Here is a 21,841-nt window from a genome sequence, read left to right as displayed (position 1 = left end):
GTGATTAAAAACTAGCAGGAAATACAAATTAAGACCCATGTGGACAATAAACGTCTGACATGACTAGAGACAGTTTTACTGACAATATTCCTGTACCATGGAATACTTTATCTAATTGAATGTACCGGTATTAAATTTATGTGTACTAACTGTTCAAGACAGTCTTAGTCTTCAATATAAAGTAAGCAACTGACAAGCCACACTAGCAAATAGAGGCTTCTCCTCTTTGCGCCCTGTGGGCAATTTGTGAAATCGCTGGCTATGTACGCGCCGTTTGCACGAAGTTGTTTATCATTATGGAGACAGGAGGCGGTGACAATAAAGTAGAAAGCCATCGTTGATGATGCAGAGACGAAGGAAAGAGATTGAAGAGCAACAGCTCAACAGTGAACCCCTCTTTTCATTTTTGAGGGCCTTCAAATCGACAAAGGTACTTCTTTGTGAATGTTGACAATAAATCATTAAAGTTTAAATTTTCTGGAAACAGAATGAAAACTAAAATTAATCAGCCATAAATCTCTTCAACTGTCGTCCAGCTGATACAAAAAGTGACAATTGATAAACCGCCCCTGCCCTGCTGGTCTTGCCCAGTTGGCGAACCGCCCTAGCAGGATAACTACAATTTTTAAGGGTACTACATAATGTGAAATTATTTAAACATTGTAAATTTAAATATTATCCTAGATCTAATGTACGACGACATAAATAATAAGAAGGCTTCTTTCATTTCTTTTTGTAAGTGTTCTACGGCACTCGCAACTTCATAAGGTACATCATACACAGGGGGTGGCAGCCGAAGCCCAAGAGATCTTTAACATCATGCACAACTTGCACAGGAGACCTCCAACATTTTTCGCCCATGCCCGAGAAGGCTAGGTGTAAAATCTTTCCGACCAGAAGATCAGGGGTGCGGCTGAAAGACAGCAGGCTCAGTAAGAAGGCCCCAAGGAATAGCAGTAAAAAGACTAGAAAGAGTCAGGAGACCGGAGGAGGGGGCAAAGGAGGTGAGGGGGTGGGGGCAAAAAGTGTAGACGAAAGCAGAAGACAAAACATTGCTGCTTGCTACTGAGCAGGAAAGGAGGTGAAAGGAAAAATTGTTCAATCGCTACCCGGATTCGAACTCGGGACCTTCAAATGAGATGTAAACCCCTGCCTTTAAACCTCTAGGCCACGAGAGCCCCCTTAGAAGGCTTTGACAAGGCAAGGCGATATAGTGGACTGTCGTCAGTTGATCTAGATCTAGAACAAGTAAGTTAACAACTACTGTCACTCATGACTAGATCTAGATCTAGATCTAGATCTAGATCTGCTGTGAAGTGACTGCGAACAATGTGAATGAAAAAGCGCAAAAATAATAGAAAAGTCTAAAGTCTAATCTAAAGTACAAAGAGTAGATTTCTAGACTCTGAGCTTTTCTTTCAAAGACAGCCTTCATCTTGGAGGAAACGAAAATCAATTTAAAAAATAAAGAGTTCATAAAACAAATGAAGACCTCCCATGCGTACAAAATAGCATGGAATCTTACCCTAGCATGGTACTTACACTATTTAAAATGATAGCCAACTTTATACTTTGAAAAGTGTCGTTTTACTTTCGTTTTCATTTCACACCAACTCAAACTGTCGATTGTCGAGTAATGATGGGCAGGTATCGATTCTAGGTATTGATATTTAGATACTTATGGATATTTCGGTATCGATACCTACTCTAAACATCGATACCTGTGTGTTATCAATGATAGTACATAACAAGATGGGCCACTTCTCTCTTTGAGCCAATTAAAAAAGTGTCCTCAAAATTTGGTGGCGCCCTCTTCACAAAAGCGCACTCTTTGCGAACAGAGTTACCCTACTTGAGTTTTAAAAAATCAAAGTGAAACTAGCAAGTTTTGGGATAAATTTCGGAAGAACGCTTTTTTAAAATGGTTACGCTGACAAAAAAACTCTACCAGAGGAAAGGGTGATGGTTTTCTTCGTTTAATTTGACTTTAGAATGAAAGGAGAGAGGTCATTAAAATAAAAAAACTAAAACTCCGCACTGAACGTACCCGAACTGCTGATGAACAGCAGTCGATCTGCGCACGCAAGGAGGTGCTATTCCTATTCTTCTTCTGGAAAAACGAAAGAGAGCTTCAAAACAGACTGCAGCGCCATCTGAAGCAAAGAGCATACTTCCTGCGGACACTTTTTTGGCTGAGTGGCCCATCTTGTTATTCACTATCTTTGGTGTTATCAAAGATTATGTAGACTCTTTGGTGCTATTTATCCCATGGCTGCCAGAGCTAGTGATTTAAATTGGGCTTTGAGAATTTTTTGTTTAACAAAATGATAGGTTTTCTTGGGGGGGGGGGGGGGGGGGGGGGCAGGTTTTTTAAATGAATCAAGTGATTTTTACCTCATTTAACGAAAATAGTGAAGCTTTTCATGAAATCTAGGGATTTTTCAAAATCCTCAAGGGGGACCCCGGTTTATTTTAAAAAGTCTGGGGGGGGGGGCGTTAAAAAGGTTTTTAGAAAGACTTCAGATTGGTTTCAAACCAAGACCGTTTCCTGGTAATAATGTTTCGAAATACTTACATTTTGGTTTGTTCGAAATTCTTCTCAATGCTTCTCCTCCAATTACTTTTTTGTCTTTCTCAGATGATATTATTCCCCCCCCCCTCCCCTCTCTCTCTCTCTTTCTCTCTCTCTCTCTTTCTCTCTCTCGATCTCTCTCTCTCTCTCTCTCTCTCTCTCTCTCTCTCTCTCTCTCCCTCTCTCTCTCTCTCTCTCTCTCTCTCTCTTTCTCTCTCTCTCTCTTTCTCTCTCTCTCTCTCTCTCTCTCTCTCTCTCTCTCTCTCTCTCTCTCCAAATAGCTTTTTTTGAGTCTCAGCTAATAATAGTCACAACCTGTCCAGACGTGATTACCTATATACTTGGAAGAGTATAGTTATATTTTTGTCTTTACTTATAACCCGAAGGGTGCGGTGGCGGAGCATTTAGTGCGCTCGTCTCAGGAGCGGAAAGTCCGGGTTCGAGCCTCGGTTAGGACACAGATTTTTTTCACCCCCTCCTGTCCACCCAACAGTAATGGGTACCTGACTTCGAGTTGGGGAAATAAAGGTGGCGTGGAAAGGAACTTGCCACCCTACCACAATATGCCGAAGGCCTAGGAAGTTGTCTCACTAACAAGGCAATCCCCAATGTTCGGATCTTCTTGTTCTTGTTCTTGTTTCAGGAAGCAACATCCCTGCACTCCGGACATGTCCATTGATGCTCCGTTGCTCTCTCCAAAGGGTCCTTCTACTGATTGTGCCAGTGCACATCTGGACGAACGTTCTTCTGTTCTTTCCTGCAAGGATGCCAGATTTTCCGCTTCCTTTTTTTATTCCCAAAAGCATCACCCTCTCCACGGCAGTACTGGCCTCTGCCTCCCTATCTTCCTCCCCAATCAGTTGGCGAGAAAGACATTTCAGGATCTCGACCCTATCTGGTTGAACCGTATTGTCAACTAAGGTGGCCTCACCAGCCAATCTGTCGGCTTTTTCATTTCCCCTAACACCTGCATGGCCAGGGCAGAAAATCCATGTGAGCGATCGTATAGGCGTTGGTTCGATAGCTTGAATCCGTTCCGTTCTCAGGGAACCTTTTTCGATCCTTCTGAGGGTACACATGGAATCAGTGATAAGAACAGCATGGGTTGTGTGGGGGCGATCTTGGGTCATCCAATCAAGTGCTTTCGTGATGGCTTCAATTTCCATTCGCATACTTGATGTAGTCCTGCTGCAGGCTCCAGATGCACTGTGTATGATTTTATTGTTGGCGAATGCAACAAATCCCCATCCACTTCTCTGGCTATCTCTTTTCACTAAACCATCTGTATAAATTATAGGATCCCCTGCTTTTGAGTTTGTGTCAACAATCTCGTTGATATCGCTCTCGTTGATGGCAGCCGCAACATTTCTTCTGTCTCGGCCCATGCTTATTTTGACCTTGGTGAGGTCCCTGTATTCTCCGGCCACCTGCTCCCATTCTTCGCCTAGTGGTAGGCTCTCAGGTACACAGATTGTTCTCAGGGAATCCTCTGCTTCCGCCATCCAAGATTTTCCTCTCTTGATTCTGACTCTCCTGTTGTCATGAAGTGCTTTGTGAAGTGGATGATCCTTCTTGCCCATTACACTGAGATACATCTTTGCCTGAGCTATCCTATGGCGTACTCTGATGCCACTTAAACCTAGCAAGTAGCGCATGCACAATATTGGAGTGTCTTTGGTGCAGCCCAGCACTGCTCTCATTGCCTCATTCTGCACTCGATCCAGCTTTGCGATCTCTGTGTCGGACAGCGTGAGACATCCCAATCTGTAATCAATGACAGACAGGACGACCAGCTGCAACATCAGGAAGAGCACTCTTTGCGGAATCAGAGCGGCCGCCGTGGTCTTGATTGCACCAACACCTCGTTTGGCCTTTGTTACCACATGATTCACATGCTTGTTGAAGGACAACGACCTGTCGAAGACGATTCCCAGATACTTCAGCTCTGACTGTCTGTCGATAATCTCATAGTTGCAAGTGATTGGTGGAGTTGGACAATCCTGTTGTTGAGGGAACACCAAAGTACCTGCGCCTTTGAAGGATTGATGACTGCTTCATTTGGGTTGCACCATTTTACGACTGAGTGAAGTCTTTTCTCCATGTTCCTTGCCATATGAAGTCTGTCATCTCCGTGCTCGTATGTCATTATATCATCCGCAAAGCTCAGGACACGTCCAGATTCTTTCTGTTGCATCGTTACCTGTGCAGTGTACACATTGAAAAGCACAGGAGAGAGGGGGATCCTTGAGGCAGTCCTGGAGCAATTGATACCGGATATGAAGTCCATTCACCCTGTCTCAGGGCCATTTTTCTCTCCACCAGGGCTACTGCTACCCATCTCACCAGCCATATGTCTACATCAAATTCCAGGAGACGGTCGATCAAACGTTTATAGCTGACTCGGTTGTAAGCATCCTCAAGGTCAAGTGCCGTCACAACAGTTTCCTTCCGCTGCTGAAAGCCTTCATAGATGCCATGACAGCCGCATTCACTGAGGTTTCTCGATGGGGTCTATAGCTGCCAAGCTCATTTGGCAACAGGGACTTCCTCTCTAAGTGTGCCGATATTCGTCCGGCAACTATCTTTTCCAGAATTTTCCCATAGGTGTTCTGCATGGCTATCATCCTGTAACCACTGAGAGCCGAGTGGTCTTTTCCTGGTTTGGGGATTGGTATCAACCAGCTGTGCAACCATTCTTCAGGGATTTCACCAGTGCCAATGCTTTTGTTGAAGTATTTTGTTATTCCTTCAATCATCTCATCATCTGCCTCTTTCATGTGGCAATATCTTACACCATCCGGCCCTCCAGCACAGTACTGTCCTTGGCATGTTATATCGTTCTGGAAACCTCTTCTGTAGATATCACATCCTCGTAGTTTGCATACATTTCTGGTGTCAGCACTCTAGAAACATCTCTTTCAACTTCCTTTCTTGAGTCAATATTTCCCTGGTGTGTTTGATGGATGAATCGGTCCAAGAAAGCCCTACCTTTCTCCTCATCAGTTTGGAGTGTACATGTATTTCCTGACCCGTCCTTCACATTCACAGTGGTTTTTGAGTGACCCTGTCCACACATCTTTTTTTGCAGTTTCCAGAACGTTGAGAGTGCCTCCTCAGCTGCAATGTTTTTTACAAACTCTTCCCACTTTGCTGTTTTGGCCAGATGTGCTTCAGCTTTGAACATATCCCGGGCTTGCCTCATCTTCTCTCTAGCAGCCTCCATTTCTTCCTCAGTGACAATGGGGTTCTTCCTCTTTCTTTGCCAGTCCTTAACAGCATTCCTCTTCTCTTTCCACAGGCAATCGATTTCATTGCTCCACCATGGTGGCTGCGTAACGTTAGATCTTGAGGGTTTTCTGTTCCAGGCCTTCTTTCTCTGGCCTCCCAAGACCGAGGTGTCTGGTTTGTACTTAAACACACTCTTGACCTTTTGTCTCACTGTCTTTCCACCCTTTGATATAAGAACTGAGCATGGTAGGTGGTCGCTACCGTGATCTGCCTGTACACTCCATTGCGTAAAAGCTTCGCCACCTGTTTTTGATCAGGGCAAGATCTATATTGGAGTCCTGTTCACCAGTTCTTTGAGAAAGTCTTGTCATGGTGGAAATGTTGAGGATGTGGATCAGATGCGGGAACAACTTTACTTATAATTACCCCGGGCCGTATGTTATTAATAGCATTAGGTATCGGGATATTGGTATCGATACCTTGAACAAATACTAGGTATTGAATCGATACCTTATTTGTGGTATCGGCCCATCACTATTGTCGAGTCGAGCTATAAAATCCCATATTTTGTTCCGCTTTTTCTAATAAATATTTTCGATTAGAATCAAATCAGGACACATCATAGGTTAAGCATGAACTCAGCGCACTTCTACCTGAATTTTTTTGTCCTAATGAATTACTTTTTGCTCGAATCTCAACACTTTTAGATTTTCAAACAAAATAAAAACATACCTCTTTTAGATGTGTAGTTTTTTAAAATCAAAAATAATATTTATAAAACATGGAACTGCCCGGCGCAGGCAGAGCATTTCCGGTGAATTTAGCGTTTGTTGATTGTTGATATATAATTTGGCTCTTTGCCTTTGGGCTCCCAAGAAAAGTGTGAGTCGAACATTCTCTGTCAAAGAAAGTGCACTTACTGTCTGGTTCCGAATATTATTGTACATCTTTGACTTTGAATTTGTCATGATCATTATGTGAATATTGAATCGAATAAGACTAGATCTAGATTCTAGATCTAGATCTAGATAGTCTAGATTGTAGATCTACTTTAGACTTAAAAATTAGACAGAGTCATGGAGTGTCTAGATTATATGGAATCATTGAATGGGACTCGGATGCCCATTCTTTCCCAGACCAAGTCCAAGTCAAACACGACCTTAAAGGCTTTTTTTCGGTAGTTCCCACCCCCCCCCCCCCCTTTGTTTGGCGAAAAATTGAGTGATTTTGTAGCTGAGTAGACAGTTTAGGGTAAGGAAGTGGCTATTCTCATCCGGGGTGAGAATAGAAAAACGATCTACCTCTCACCCCAGAGAATAGCCAAAAGACTCGCCTGCACTATTCTCATCCCTTAAGGTAAGGCCACCTCTATTCTCACCCGGGGTGAGAATAGCGCAGGCGAGTCTTTTGGCTATTCTCACCCGGACCGATAGTGCACCCCCCCCTCCCCGACACGCACACACAGCCACACGTGTGCAGGCCGCCCATCCGACCCCGACACATGCTAACGAGCCATCTTTAATTGTTTCTGGTGACCTCTTGACAAATAAACATTTATTAGAAGCGCTAGATATATAACTTTTCAGGCCGGCCTCAAATTCATCATAAGATAAAAACTCGGCTCCTGCACAAAACGCCATTTTGCCCGAAGTGATCCCAGTCTCTACCCAGCCTGAGGTGAGTCACGAGTGAGGCAGGACAGGAAGCCGGAGTCACGATTCACAGGAAGTCGGAAGTGATGTCATGCTGGACAAGAATCAGAGTCCGAATAACATTTTTTCATATTCGGACTTGAGTCCGAATAGTCACTTCGGAGGCGATTATTGTCGATTTGGGAGAAAACAGGGGATGACCTTATCTTTTATTTTGGCTGGATTGTACCTTACCGGACCACCGGTCTCGGCCTGCGATTACTACGCACGCCTAGCCTAACTACGCACTTATAGTACAAAAGGTAGTTCCGCGGGCGACTTCGCGCACGCACAGCGAAAGCCAGCGACGACTGGCGAGGCGAGGTGAGCGAAAGGTGGTGGATGAGGGTGAGCAGGGGATTTAACTTTGGTTGACCACCGTGTATCATACCAACAGTGGGGAGGGGGATGTTCAGGGGGGCTTGCCCCCCTGGAAATATTAAAGAAAACACACAATTGCAAAACACTAGCATGAGCGGACAGTTGTGTTTACATATCAATGTAACAACAGTGGGGGGAAGGGGGAGGGGGTTTCAGGGCCTGGCAACAATAATTTAAAGACACACACAGTACATGAGCGGAAAATCGGGGTAGATACTCGCCAAGTCGCTAGCAGGGGTGAAGGGGTTTCAATTATCTGGCCCCCCAGGAAATCGCGGTCTTGTGGCCGCGTTTTTGGTCGAGTTCCGCAACAAACCCGCAATTTCTTGCAATTTTAGACAAAAATACATCAACGCTTTAATTTTAACAATTTTAAATACAAAATGGTGCGAGTACAGAGCCGATAGGCCTACGTAAATCATGGTATCGGCCCAGCTCAAGCCTACTGAGCGTACTCTAAAAGCTATAACCGGAAATTCAGGCCGGAATGCATCATGTGTAACACAAATTGAGACATAGGCTAGGCCGAGAAGGTGGCCTTCTCTGGGCTAGGCCTTTATCTAATGTGTATAAGCGTGCGCGTGTGATAAGAAAGTAGGTGTGTGAGGTGTACATGAGTGTTTGTGCGTGTGTGCGCGCGCGCGTGAATATTGTTTGTACACGATGTATGTGTCTACATACACGGTAACCGGACACCTAATCTCAGTATCTACGTACACGGTAACCGGAATGAAAACAAACCAATATTTGTCCTGTTCTGCAACTTGTTGAAATAAAAAAAGAAAGTTATACACGCGTCTTGTCGGGCTCGCCATCGTTACTGGTCAGTGAACCTGTGCTTTCGCATCACATTGTGAGTACCGGTTGGGGTCACCAAAGTTTTCATTCAAAGTCTGTGCGCTACGAAGTATAGAGCTCCGGAATGGGGGAAGTATTGATTTTTTTTTAAAGGTACAGTCGGGGGAGGGCTGGAGTTGAAGGCAACACCGGATGACAAAAACTGAACTTGGAATTCTTAACTGCCCGGTTGCCGGTTACCGTGTACGTAGACACTGAGGCTAGGTGTCCGCGTACCATGTGTACGTAAACACCTCGTTATGTAAAACGCCTTAAGCTGCGTTCACACGGGAGTGGGTGCTATAGAAATGGTCTAGATCTACTTTAGTACATGTATTACTATTGTTTATAAATGGGCAAATTTGCTGTATTTTCTGATTTGACTTAGTGTTAAAACAATACCATGCTGGTTTTAAAACAGAAAATATCTGAAATAGATCTAAATACAGATTACCGGTGTATCGAAGGTTTCAAGAAAAAAATAGATCAGGATCTGATTTGATTGGAGCATAAAAGCTTATTTTGTATTTAGAGGTTGTTTCGAAAATCCTTGTCAATTTTTTGTTTTTTTATAGACTAAACCTCATACACTTCTAGATTTTTGCATGAACCAAGTACCCGGTATGTACTAAATTTGGTCAAATTTTATGCCTTCATTTAAAAACTATTACGAAAACCGAGGGTTCCATTATTTTGTGTCACGCGTTTTCATATTATATTTGGTCGATAACTTTATTGTTAACGTACTCGTGTGTTGTTACTATAGTAAATGTTGTTAATAACATAAGATGAATTTGTATTGTGGGTCATGATTTTTTTAAAGGCGGTGCTGCTTTTATGCTACCGGTACTCAAAATTGTCATGTTTTTTAAACTAGAAATGTTAAGCCCATATTAATGCGCCTGGGATGGGAAAGTTGCAATTTTTAGGCAGTTTACCTTGCAATTTTTCTATTTCAAAAATGCAATTTTCCGCGGGGCCAGAATTATGCAAATGAGCTCTCGTGCGCATCTCTAGCCCTCCATTGTACTTTGCCGGACCAGGAGTAGGCCAAGCCAGCAGAGTCGCGAGCAAATAAGAATAGTGGACCACATGATTAGATTGACCAATTAGCCTCAAGGTGCCAGGGTCGTGGGTCAAAGTCAAAGGGCACGGTGGCACGGTCGTGATGACTGTGATTGAAAATGCGACCAAGGGCCAGGGCAGGGGTAGCCCATAATCTTCCCCAGGAACATCAAATTTAAAATGATGTAATATGTTGAATCAATACATAGCCTACTGCTGGAGAAATTGCATCATTCTTTGAAAAACGTTTTTTCCCAATATCTGCAGCGACAGTCGAGTTTTTATCAAAGACAGAGGACTGAGAGGATTAGTCTCTGTAGTGAGTCTAAAAGTTCAAAGATAGATCTTCCCAAATGACAGAGTAATTTTAATTTTCTGACTCTCCATTACTCCTTATTCAGAGGAGCTGCGAAACCCAACTGAATTAGATTATGTTTCCTAAACGCCCAAAGTCATTTCTTTGTATTTTTCTAGTAGCACTTTTTTAATTAAAAGTTGTACTCTTTTACTTTAATGATTTTGCAGCTCGTCTTGCTGAAGTACTCTGACGACAATGGCAACGAGTATTGATGTGAGAGATATCCTGGAGCTGGACTCTGGTCAGGGAGCCAGTGAATATGTCACGAAAGAATCTCTCATGAATGATGGAAAGAAGGCAAGTTTTTATTTTTTTACTTAATTTTGATGTTTCCTTCTGATTAAGCTCCATAGATCACTTACATTTTGGCAACTAATTATTTAATTATTAAATTATTATTATGAGGCTGTTCATTTATTTTTTTACATTCTTTTTCCATCAATATAAATACATTAATTTTCATAAATAAATTGCGTTTATATACTATATATATGTGGTATTGGTATCATGGTGAAATCGAGCGCTCATCAAAATTGTGAAATGAAAGAAATTGGTAGGCCTACTTTCTCGCCTTTTGTGCAATTTTCATCTTGAAAATTCTTTGTTATTGCCTTAACACCTTTTATGTCCATAAAAAAAACACTTTCATTTGTGGATTTTACTGAAAAATGTTGATCAAAGGCAAAACAAATAAATTTGCAGTTTCCAAGGACACTACAGCTTAGGAATTCACAAAAATTAGGCGGCTATTTTCTCGCTAACTTTATTTCAGACATCGGTCGAAGCCCGCCTCCTTCAATTGCAAATATCTCGACTCCTATTCAAGATACATGAGTATTCTTTCTTTAAAAAAGCAAGGCAAATGAACAGACTTTAAGACGATATCGGTCACTCCATATATATTATTCCCAAAAATTGATGAGCTCCTGATTCCACCGGGTTGTGACCAGACACATGTGTTTCCCTACCTTGCTGTTGATTCACTGACAGACCTTAAGACATTCTGAAACTTTCTTTACTTTCTGACAAGCTTTGGTTTTACAGGTACTCAAACTTTAACATGTTGACAAGATTTTTTAACTCTTCGAGTTAAATGCCTTTCCCAAAGATGCATCTGTCTTTGGGCCCAGAATGAGTTTTCTTCCCTCAACTTATATTACATTTCATTTCCTGAAGCCTAGCTGTTGAGCTACCAGCTTCATTCTTTTATCTCTATATTTTAAACAGTGAGGGCTCTTGGTTCTTAACTTAATGCAGTTAGCTTTGACTCCTTTCCTTAATAGCATTGAATGTTTTTATTTTTTTATTTTTTTTTCAGAAAAAAGTGAAGAAACCTGATGCAGCCACAAAGCGTCCGGAGGGAATGCACCGCGAGCTGTGGGGACTGCTACACAATGACTCTCGCTACCAAACGTATGTCAGAGCTACCTGTCTTATATTAAATGCTGTTGCAGCATCAGTAACACAAACAGTCTGGTAACTGAACAAAACTGATTCTACAGCCAACTTTTATCTAGTGATCATTGTGTTAGCAAAGGCTGTCCCCAATTTGAAGAACACAGTCATTGAGACAAATAATTGTGGCGATGCCTCTGTCAAAATTATTCATGGTAAGTTGAAGGTATCTGCAACAGATACTTATAGTGCAATTGTAAAATCCTTTCACTACTAAAAAGTTAACTTTTCAGGTTCAAGTTGTCAGTAGTGCATAAGAAAATTCCTAAGCTTGCAAAAGAATCATTTTGTGTTGTATAAATTTACATTAACTTTGAAACTGACTTGTTTCTTTACGTTGTTCCCTTTCATGCAGAGATGCCCCACCAATCATCCCATCAGACTCTAAACAAGGCTACAAACAGATGAAAGCTCGCATTGGCAGCAGTAAAGTTAGGCCTTGGAAATGGATGCCTTTCACAAATCCAGCCAGAAAAGTTTGTTGTTTTGATGCACTTCCATCCTCTAAGTTTACTTTTTCATGCAGGTTTTTGTGTTGTGTAGAGCATTGTATCCTTTTCTTTAATAGTTGTTTTTAACCCTCTCCGTACACCCTGGGGTCATTTTGTACCCCCAGGATTGTGTTCTTCACATTTTAGAATACTTCTAGTACGAAGATCCCTTTGAAACTTTCAGTATTTTATAAAAAATCATTTTGACAGACTGCTGCTATGCAAAGCCTACGGATCGGATTAATGAGTAAATTTCCTATTTGGAAAGCGATGGCACAGAGTTCCTCACATGGTATGGATACGATAGTAAAACACGATGTACGGATAGGGTTAAATGAAAATCCTCTCATACTTTTTGCATTCCTATTTCAACTTACTGCCTCTCTTTACAGCTTCATTAATTGTTCCTTGCTGTTGTTGTGAAATTGCTGGCATATTTTTCTAATGAGTTTAGTTCTGCCTCTTTCTCATATGATTTAAATTACATGTTGATTCAGACAGGAAGTGTGTAGTTGTCGGGTGCTCTGATGTGGTTCGCTCCTTTTTTCCTATCAAACATCTATTTCCTATTTCTCCTCCTTCTTTTTTCTGTTTGCTCCTCTCTTGTAACACCTCAAATGATGTGACCTTATTGTGTTGCAAGTACCGTAAAATCCACTAGTAGGTGGTTGGCAGGTGCTCTGGTATGGTTTGCTTCTTCTTTCCTATCAAACCTCTTTCGTCCTTATCCCCCATTCTTCTCTTTTATGTTTGTTACTCTCTTGTAACACCTCTAATCTCCTGGCTCTCATATTACCTTATGCAGTTGCGAGCGCTGTAAAACCTCTACTAAAATTAAAAATCAAAATTTACTCAAACTAAACTAAACAAGACAGGAATATATGCATCTAAAGATCTAAAGAGGGTCTTGTGTAATAGGTATATTTTATATTGCGCTTCCATGTCTCAAAGCATGTAACAAGATATGCCATTTGTTTGGTTTGTTCATGACCATGTAAATCTGTACATTTTTTTTGGTTTGGTTTTTGTTTTTTCCAAAGAAATTGGTTATTGAGCGTTTGGTTTGTCATGTTTTGGTGGACTTGTTTTATCTTTCGTCACGATTATCGTAAGTCTGTTTGCAATTTGGTTGTTGTTCTGTGTGTCTGTAGGATGGAGCTGTGTTTTACCACTGGGGACGAGTTGCTGACGAGGGCAAAGACTACCCTTTTGCCAGGTTTAATAAGGTACAAATAGGAGTTACATATTTTTAGCTCTAAATTTAGCTATTATTATGTGGGCTGACTGTAAAAAACAAACACAGCTCTTATTGCTTCTTTAAAAATTTGTTTTTCTTTTCTTGGTAAAAAAAAATTAGTTCACAGAATTGATTCATTTTTGTAATTCCATTGGAAACGCTGTCATGCTGATTATGAAAGATGTTAATTTTTTTTCTTTAAGTTCTAGCTTTCTGTGTGATATCACAGTCTGCAGAGTACTGTGCTACTTGTAATACATTCTCTATTTAAGATAAAACTTGTAAGTGTCATGTGTGTCATGTCAGACCTTGTTCTTCAGACAGTGGATGTGCCAGTCTTCTCAGATCTGGAATACCAGCAACATTTGCATGATGAGAACTGGACCAGACAGGAAACAGACCATATGTTTGACCTGTGCAAGAGGTTTGATGTGCGTTTTATAATTGTCCACGATCGCTGGGACAGAGACAAGTACAGGGATCACAGTGTTGAAGACCTCAAGGAGAGATATTACAATGTTTGCAATATTCTTTCAAAGGTAATGATATGGTTTGTTATGTTTTAAAGTGTTTTGATGCGCAGACTTTATTGATTGTTAAGTTTTGCTTTTGGTGCTGTCATGAATGTTGTGTCAAATTATTATCATTTCTATATTTGTAATTTTTTTTTTTTTTCAAAAGTCACCCTTTTTCCCCTTTAATCTGTTGAAATATACTTCTTTTGATTGTTGGTTTATCAACTTTTTCTTAAAAGATCTGAGGTACTTCCATTTCAGAATTGCTTAGCAAAGGGATAGTTGAGGAGACTATGACAATTTTTCATTTTTTGTTATATTTATTTATTTATTTGTTGGGGGGGGTTGTGGATGATCTGTAGATGTGTTTTCACATGTGTATGCTCCTTACAGGTGAGAGCCCCTCAGGGCACTGAGCCTAAAGTGAAGGCATTTGATGCTGAGCATGAGAGGAGGAGAAAACTGCAGCTCACCAAACTGTTTGACCGAACTCAGGAACAGGTAAGCATTTTTCACCCTTCTCTATTAATGTTGGAGAAAACTTTCTTTCTTCCATACTTTGCAAGTTTTTTGTAAGTTAAGAGAACTTTCTTTTGTTGATAAAATAGATTTCATTCATTGTGTACGAGAACAATAGTTTGTTGATAGGATAGAAGAATCTGTTTTCTTTATATACATGTAGTGCAGAACATTCAGTTATTAACATATGAACATACAGCCTAGTGGAGTAGAACAGATTATTTTGATTAAATTTGTGTTGGCATTGAAAACATTCTTTTTGAAAGCATTAAAGCTTTCACTACGACTGACATAGATAGATAATATATAAATTATTTTTTTCTTAAAAGTTATTACTGTCCGTGCCGGCTTAAAGCACGTTTCGGACTTAAGCACACTAAACGGCTCTTACCAAATTTTTGCTCTAAAAATTACACGCCTTTAAGCACGGTAACTTCGGCTTTAGGCACGCTTCATTACAACAAGACAGTCAATACTTTCACGATGACCCATCGAAGTTCGAACACGGTCTACACTGCAGCAGTGGAGTGTGTTAAGAGAAACACAGAGAACGCAAGTGATGCCAGTGATGGAGACACACACACTCACACGGGCGGAGAGGAAGGCAGAGAGATGCACACAGCCGTGTGCGTGGACATAGGATCTAGCCTAGGGCAAAGTTACACACAGACTTAAAAATACAGAGTCGGGGAGACGAGAAAGGGAGGCTGGCTGCGATTTCACCTTTGACCTTCGCTATCCATTAATTCTGATTGTGTATCACGCGCAAGGTGGGATGAAGGCGGTGGTATGAATGTGGCACAGCGGGCAGTGGTACGCACAGGCAGCGTGTAGGCCTAGTGTGCTGTATCGTGACTGGCCGTCTAAATTGAGTTTTCATTTCCCACTCGACCACAAAACAAAAACAAACAAGCAAACAAAAACTACCATGGCGGGTAAAAATACCAGTGCACACTTTTGCGGGACCGCTATAGGCCTACTTACAAACAAAGGGAAATAGCACGGGAAATTTTCTACCTGAAAATCTCTGGATTATGTCTACTTCGCACTCAAGCACGCTTCGGATTTAAGCACACTTATGCTTTCTCCCGATGACAGTGCTTAAAGCCGGCATGGACTGTAATATTTAGAACCTGTTATTTAGCCTGAGGAACAAATTAGGTATATTGTTCAGTAATGTCATGGGGTATAAAGGTGAGTAATGTGCGATAACCACTATTGTCTGGATCACATTTGCCTCCTGAAAAAAAGACACTGTGGTCTTTTGGCTCACAATGTTTAGTCTGATCGTAATGGGCTAAAATATATGAAAATTAATTCCTGGAGAAGCTATTTTTCCTATCAATTTTGTCATATTGCCCTCCTTGGGTTCATGACCATTAGCCTTTTTTGCAGCCCTGAACATGTCAGAAAATGTTGCTTGTTTGTTCTTATGACAAATTATTGTTTGAATAATAACTTTGTTCTCTGGTTGGAAGGAATGTTCCAAGATTTTTTCCCTCAATTTGTAAGTCATTTGATAATTTACTGTGGTGGTAATATGAAAAGCAAAATCTCTTGGTTGCTTATCAAAATTTTTTTTTCCCTCATTCACCAGGTGGAGGAAGAAGATTTCTTGATAGGGGAATTGAAAAAGATTGAACTGCACAAGAAGGAACGAGAGAAGAAACAGCAAGATCTGCAGAAGCTCATCACTGCAGCAGATAGCAATGCAGACAACAGGAAAGCAGAACGGAAAAACACAAAGAAAAAAATCCAGGCACGAGAGCTGAAGCTGAAAGATGGTGGGGTGAGTTCACATTCACGTCTAATGTCATTGAGTCAAAGATTTTAGCAAGTCTTAGTAATGGCCACATATTGGCAGGTGCAGATACGGTAAATAAAATAGGACCAGCGGAAACAAGTAGGATACAACAACAGAATGCTCACGTATTTTCTATTTTCCATCTCTGTCAGTGCTTCTGAACCAGGTAAATGAACTCAGTTGGGAGGGGGGGATAATGAATTTATTTGCAGTTGCAGAGTCAGAGGGTTGACAAAAGTTAAGCGTAAGATTTGTTGCAGTGAATGAAACTGTTTTAAGTCTGAAAATCTAGGATTTATTTTTAGTGGATGTACAATTTCACAAATCGCAAATATAGTAGAAAGATGTTTAGGTTTAACACCTTTTTCAAGTGAGACTACCGCCAGGTCGGTGCCACTGACTGAAGTGTTTTTTTGGCCATTCCCGGGGGGGGGGGGAGTCATTAACATGTTCTTATGGACAGTAGAATTGTAAATGCGCTGATTCATCAATGTCATGCTCATAACTGCCTGAACTGCAACGGGGAACTGCCGCCTTTTCGTTCTTAATACTTGCTATCGTCATTTTTCCTCTACTTTTTTAAATGTTTGTCACACTCTTTTGACCCCCTGTTCCGGGGTACCTTGATAGTCAAAGCAGGCTTTGTGCTGTTGAAGCTAGAGAGGTGAGCAGAGTAAGCCTGATTCCCTGTATGGACTTCTCTGTTGACATCCACCCCTTGGCACTCATATGACCTTCTGCAGTTGGAAGCGCCGTAAAAACTACTAAAATTAAAAACAAGTGAGACTAAGGGTTGGGTGTGCTTATCCTTTCGGCTAGTTCATGTCTTGTCTTTCAGTACTTTAATCCCTTGCATTGCTGTCCTGTGCCTTTGAAAGTTGTAAAATATAACATGTTTCTTTATTCCATTTTAAGAAACTTGTCTTGTTTTAATACCCTTTGTTTAGCATTGTTCTTTTTTATTGACTTATACAAAGTCATGCTGACATTTAGGATTTAAGTCACGATGATGGTGGTTGATTTGTTCATTTTTCATCTCTTTTATTGAGAAGGTGGTGCATAACTTTGAAGCCAGAAAATTCAAACACTATTTGTTCAGTCTGTGTTGAAGTTTCCATACATGGACCCTTCTTTGTTGTCATTTCAGATGACTCCAGAGCCAGGTGGAATCAAATTTGCAGATTTCAAGGCATCAGGAACAAGTTTACGCAGTCAAAGAGTAAGCTTTTGTGGAACTTTTTGGGTGATCCAGTTGTTTGGCCTAGTTCCTGCAAATTATTACTCATATTATATCTTTAAGTTTAATTAAATAATGTGTTCTACTTTAAGAGGCTCATGAGCCTATAGAACGAACTCAGTTTTCAATTAAGAAAGTGCTTTGAGATCGATCTGGATCCCAAACATTGTCTGTATCTGCTGGAATTGCATTGCTGGTCTTTTTCTTCTCCTTTGTCTATTCTGTATTGGCTGCTGGAACTGCCCTCTTCACTATTGTAGCAAATGTATGTTATTATGCTTCGATGTTCATTTTGCCAGAGTTGAGTCAATAATTTTTAAGTTATCACAGAGGACTCAACAGTCAATAATGTAATGTTAGTGAAATAGTGAAGTACTGAGTCTTGGTTTCCTTATCATAAAGGAACATATCTGTAGTTGAAATAAACTTGAACATTTCACAAATATAAGATGTTTTATGCTGCTATTGTATTGACAGCACATTTCTACCTCACCTGGCAGTTCATGTTCTCAAAAGTAAGTCTTTCTTTTTCTTCAGAAACCTGTTATCCTTATCAGGATCAGATTTACTGAAGAAAAACAATATTTAAATTACTGCTGTGTTTATTTCCTTGGAAATTAATTTCCTGTGTAAAAAACATTTTCAGATGAAATTGCCAGCAACAGTTGGGCAGAAGAAATCAAAGGCAATTGAGCAAGTATTGGAGGAACTTGGACTTGGTAATTATCAATTGTGATTTTTAGTCTTTTTCTCGTTTCGATAATTGTGGCAAGCTGATTTTCATACTGGTGCCATATGCACTTCTACTCTAATACCTCCTGCCTGATGGGAGTTTTAGTTGCGACATGTCAGTGCTTTTTATGATTTAAACATCGCTCAAGATTCTAGATTCATATTCGCTAATATGCTGCACTTCCCATTGCTATGCTTTCCTGAAAAGAAAAGGAGTGTCAGAGTTCCAGAGCATTTTTGTATTTGTTTCATTTCAGAGTTCAATCCCATGCCGACAGAAGAGATCGTGAGTGGCTTCAACTCCCTGCGGCAAGACATTGTGTTACTGTATGAGCTGAAGTTGGCAATGTCCACGTGTGAATACGAACTGCAGACCCTGAAGCACAGACATGACCAGCTGGGGTCTAATAAGGTCTGTGAAATATCAGAACATCTTTTTTTAGACTAGACAGTAATTGATTGAGGAAATTAAATAAGTATTATATAATAGCTGGTGTTATGGAGCATTAATAGTTGCTTCCAGGCATATAACTTGGCACATTTTGGATGGATGTGAATCCTTAAAATGTTAGAGATTTAAAATTGTTCTGGTTCTCAAATCCATCTTTACTGACATATTGGATACGATCAAATTGAAAGTAGACCCTGAAGAGTTAGCTTAACTCACTTGAATCTGGGATATTTTAGAAAACACAAGCACTGGAGTCTGTGCTTTTTTGGAGGTTGTCAAAAATTGATCAAAATTCACCCTCTCCCACCATATTTATACACAGTGCACAGAGCAGGGGTCCCCAGGCTGCTCGACAGGGACGGGGAGTTGACTTGGTTGAGGCTGGCTTGCCAGAGAGCGTGTGAGGTTTCACCCTCAACCTTTATAGCCCAGCAACCACAGGATATTTTTACGGAGATGTATTATAAAATTTTGATGTAAAAAAAGTGATGATGAGGTCAAAGAAGCGGAAGAGGGCTGGGTTTCTGACATAGAGAGGTCCTCTATTCTCAAGGTCTTTTCAAGGCCATACACAGGTGGCAAACATGTATAACTCTGGGAGGCGACTACATAGAGAAAGACTAAGCTTAGTACCAAATTTCAGCTTTCTACCTTTATTCCTTCATGGTCAGGTCAAAAACTTTTGGTATGCCCCACGTACAAGTCATCATCATCAAGCACTAGATCTGGGGCAGACTTCGGCAGTCATAATTCTCCATTAATTCCTTAGCTCGGATGCTCTCAGAAAAGCTACATTATCCTGATCTTTCCCCTTCACACTTAAATCATGCTAATACTCATTTGCTAATGTTGGCCAGGACAATTATTCATCTTATCGTGTAACACACGTTCCTATTTTCTCTTTCTCTGCAGAGTGGTGGGTCTGTGTCCAGCTCACTGTTGCCAGCGACCACCCCGAAAAGTAGCACCCTGGACAGCCCCACGGTGGAGGACATCATCGGAGACACAAGTCAGGACAGCACTGTCAGCTCGTCCACCAAAAGGAAGCTTCTCATGGACACCATTGATGTCGTGGGAACTTCCACCAGTCCAAATGTAAGTGCCGCTGACCCATGTGACAAGCAGAATACACGAAGCGGGTGGTTGGCAGGTGCTCTGGTGTGGTTTGCTCCTTCTTTCCTGTCAAAACTGCCGTCGTCCTTATCTCTTCTCCTTCTTTTTGTGCCTAATTGGGTTGCAAGTGCCATGTATAAAACTCTTACTAAATCAAAAAGAAAACCAAAAAAAAAGTGTTTTCCAAGGATGTTCTTCAAATTTATTTATTTTTAAATCTGAGTTATTAGGTCGTCAAGAAAAAAAAATACCTGTTAGAACACAGCTGAGAAATCTCCCCTTATTTTGGATCTTTTTTTTTTTCCTTTTGAAAAGAAAAAGTGTGGCACTTGTGGGATTGACCTAAGATGCCATACACACCTGGCCACTTGCTTTGTAGGGTTTTTTCTGATAAACAGCTTTATGGGTGGTTGGTGGGTGATTTGGTGTATTTTTCACCTTCTTTCCTATCAAACATCTGTCATCCTTTTTTCTCCACCTCTAATCTTTGGCACTTATATGAACTTATTATGTTGCAAGTGCTGTAAAACTCTTACTATAAAACTAAATAGTAAACAGCTTTATGAAGTGATTTACTTGTATTTAAGTAAGGGGTATGATTTACTCCAAGTAGTTAACTCTCAAAATTATGGTGAGCTGTTGCAGGACACCTCTGTTAGCAGGGTGTCCAACAAAGACGTAAAAAAGTCGTAAATTCGGCGCCCTGGTCGTAAAGGTCGTAAATGGTAGTAAGTTTGCCTTGAAGGTAGTAAACATTTGGTAAACTGTCGTAAATTAGCCTGCATACTGAGTGATGAAGCCAGCAAGACTTTTCAGTGAACCCTAGCCGCGGTACATGACTCCGTTTTTGCAGGTCGCGATTGTGATATAATTATTCGTTCACGCGAAAAGCCGGCTATGGCGGCAGGTGGAAGTGTACGTGACACCGAGGCTCGATCGGGAAAATCAAGATCTACTTTCGATTTCGTTACCACCCTGAAATTTGGGGAAGATAAACTGATAACGCAACATTTGTAATATGCAGGTTGTACAGTATAAACGCTGTGTCGCCGTGCAAACAAAATTTAATAATTACTCGGACTCTTCACCGTGCTGTCACTTGTGGGGGGGGGGGGGGTGTGAAAAGAAAATACAAGTTTTGTCCGATTTTTAGATTGTCGGGTTCGCCAGCGTGGCAGGTCAGTGAACCTTCGCGCGAGGCACTACAAGGTACGGCATCGGTGGGCACCGGTGTTTGTTGGGGTCGCCAAAGTCCATTAAAAAGTCGAGCGTTGCGAAGTATAGGACTACGGAGTAGGGCAGGGATTATTGATTTTTTAAAAGAGACACTCGGGGGAGGGGGGGAGCGGATGAAGGCAACACCAGAGGACAAAAACTGTAAGCAAATTTCTGAATTTTGATTGGATTTAGAGCCCTCTGCAAAGCGCGCGTTGGTGCAGGCCTTGTGTGGAATCGGGATCCTTCATACCTTGTAAGCCGTGTTATTGAAATAAAGTGTTTGTGTTTCATTTGTTGGGTGATAGTAAATTAGAACAATATTGTAGCTTTCTGTTCAAGTCCGGCAGATTTTCAGTGCCACTGCCTCTTGCCCTCTCACAGTTCTTATACCTCTCACACTGAATAGGTTTACTCAAGTCATTACGCGTGTGTGTGTGTGCACGTTGTTGTGTAACATGGCCCTGGAAAATGGAGAAGCCGGTTTGGCAGTCACCCTGTGTGTGTACACATTAGGTATAAATCTACTCCCACCTCCACCAGGGCAGTGCTACTGACTGAAACGTCTTTAGGCCATTCCCAAAGGGAGGATATTAACATGTTCTTATGCACAGTAGAATTGTAAATGGGCTGATTTATCAATGTCATGCTCATACTGTGCTGGACCCGCGTAGGTGAAACTGCTGCCTTTTCTGTCCTCTTCTTTACTATCGTCATTTCCCTCTACTTCTTTTCTATGTTTGTCACACTTGTGAACTACTATTTCCGGGGTGCCTTGATAGTCGAAGCTTGGACTTCTCTGTTGACATCCACCCCTTGTCGCTCATATCACCTATGCAGTTGCGAGTGCCGTAAAAACCTTACTAAAACTAAATCTAGCTGCGAGCAAGCTTGTGATCGTCTGTCTATCCTCCATTTTGTCGACTGGACTTTGTTGTGT

At 41.1% G+C, this 21,841-nt stretch overlaps 2 protein-coding genes across 2 annotated transcripts in view; one reads left to right on the top strand and one right to left on the bottom strand.

Moving 5' to 3' along the window:
* LOC101863919 (probable ATP-dependent RNA helicase DHX35) overlaps nucleotides 1–1,643 on the bottom strand; it is a 44,712-nt gene extending 43,069 nt beyond the window's left edge. The window contains exon 1 of the mRNA XM_005103916.3: nucleotides 1,543–1,643. The gene's annotated coding sequence lies outside the window, so the exon portion shown is untranslated. The remainder of the gene's footprint in view (nucleotides 1–1,542) is intronic.
* A 4,928-nt stretch (nucleotides 1,644–6,571) lies between these two features.
* The window catches only part of LOC101861969 (DNA methyltransferase 1-associated protein 1), a 26,458-nt gene continuing 11,188 nt past the window's right edge, over nucleotides 6,572–21,841 (top strand). The window contains exons 1-12 of the mRNA XM_005103908.3: nucleotides 6,572–6,682; nucleotides 10,300–10,429; nucleotides 11,451–11,545; nucleotides 11,943–12,063; nucleotides 13,230–13,304; nucleotides 13,636–13,854; nucleotides 14,224–14,331; nucleotides 15,947–16,138; nucleotides 17,301–17,372; nucleotides 18,037–18,109; nucleotides 18,380–18,534; nucleotides 19,486–19,668. Coding sequence (XP_005103965.1) covers nucleotides 10,328–10,429; nucleotides 11,451–11,545; nucleotides 11,943–12,063; nucleotides 13,230–13,304; nucleotides 13,636–13,854; nucleotides 14,224–14,331; nucleotides 15,947–16,138; nucleotides 17,301–17,372; nucleotides 18,037–18,109; nucleotides 18,380–18,534; nucleotides 19,486–19,668 — 1,395 coding nt within the window. The 5' untranslated portion in view covers nucleotides 6,572–6,682; nucleotides 10,300–10,327. The remainder of the gene's footprint in view (nucleotides 6,683–10,299; nucleotides 10,430–11,450; nucleotides 11,546–11,942; nucleotides 12,064–13,229; nucleotides 13,305–13,635; nucleotides 13,855–14,223; nucleotides 14,332–15,946; nucleotides 16,139–17,300; nucleotides 17,373–18,036; nucleotides 18,110–18,379; nucleotides 18,535–19,485; nucleotides 19,669–21,841) is intronic.

Source organism: Aplysia californica, unplaced genomic scaffold, assembly GCF_000002075.1.
Source record: "Aplysia californica isolate F4 #8 unplaced genomic scaffold, AplCal3.0 scaffold00396, whole genome shotgun sequence".
NCBI classification, from domain to species: Eukaryota; Metazoa; Mollusca; class Gastropoda; order Aplysiida; family Aplysiidae; genus Aplysia; species Aplysia californica.
Note: the sequence above shows the minus strand (reverse complement) of the source record. Positions and strands in the feature narration are given on the sequence as shown.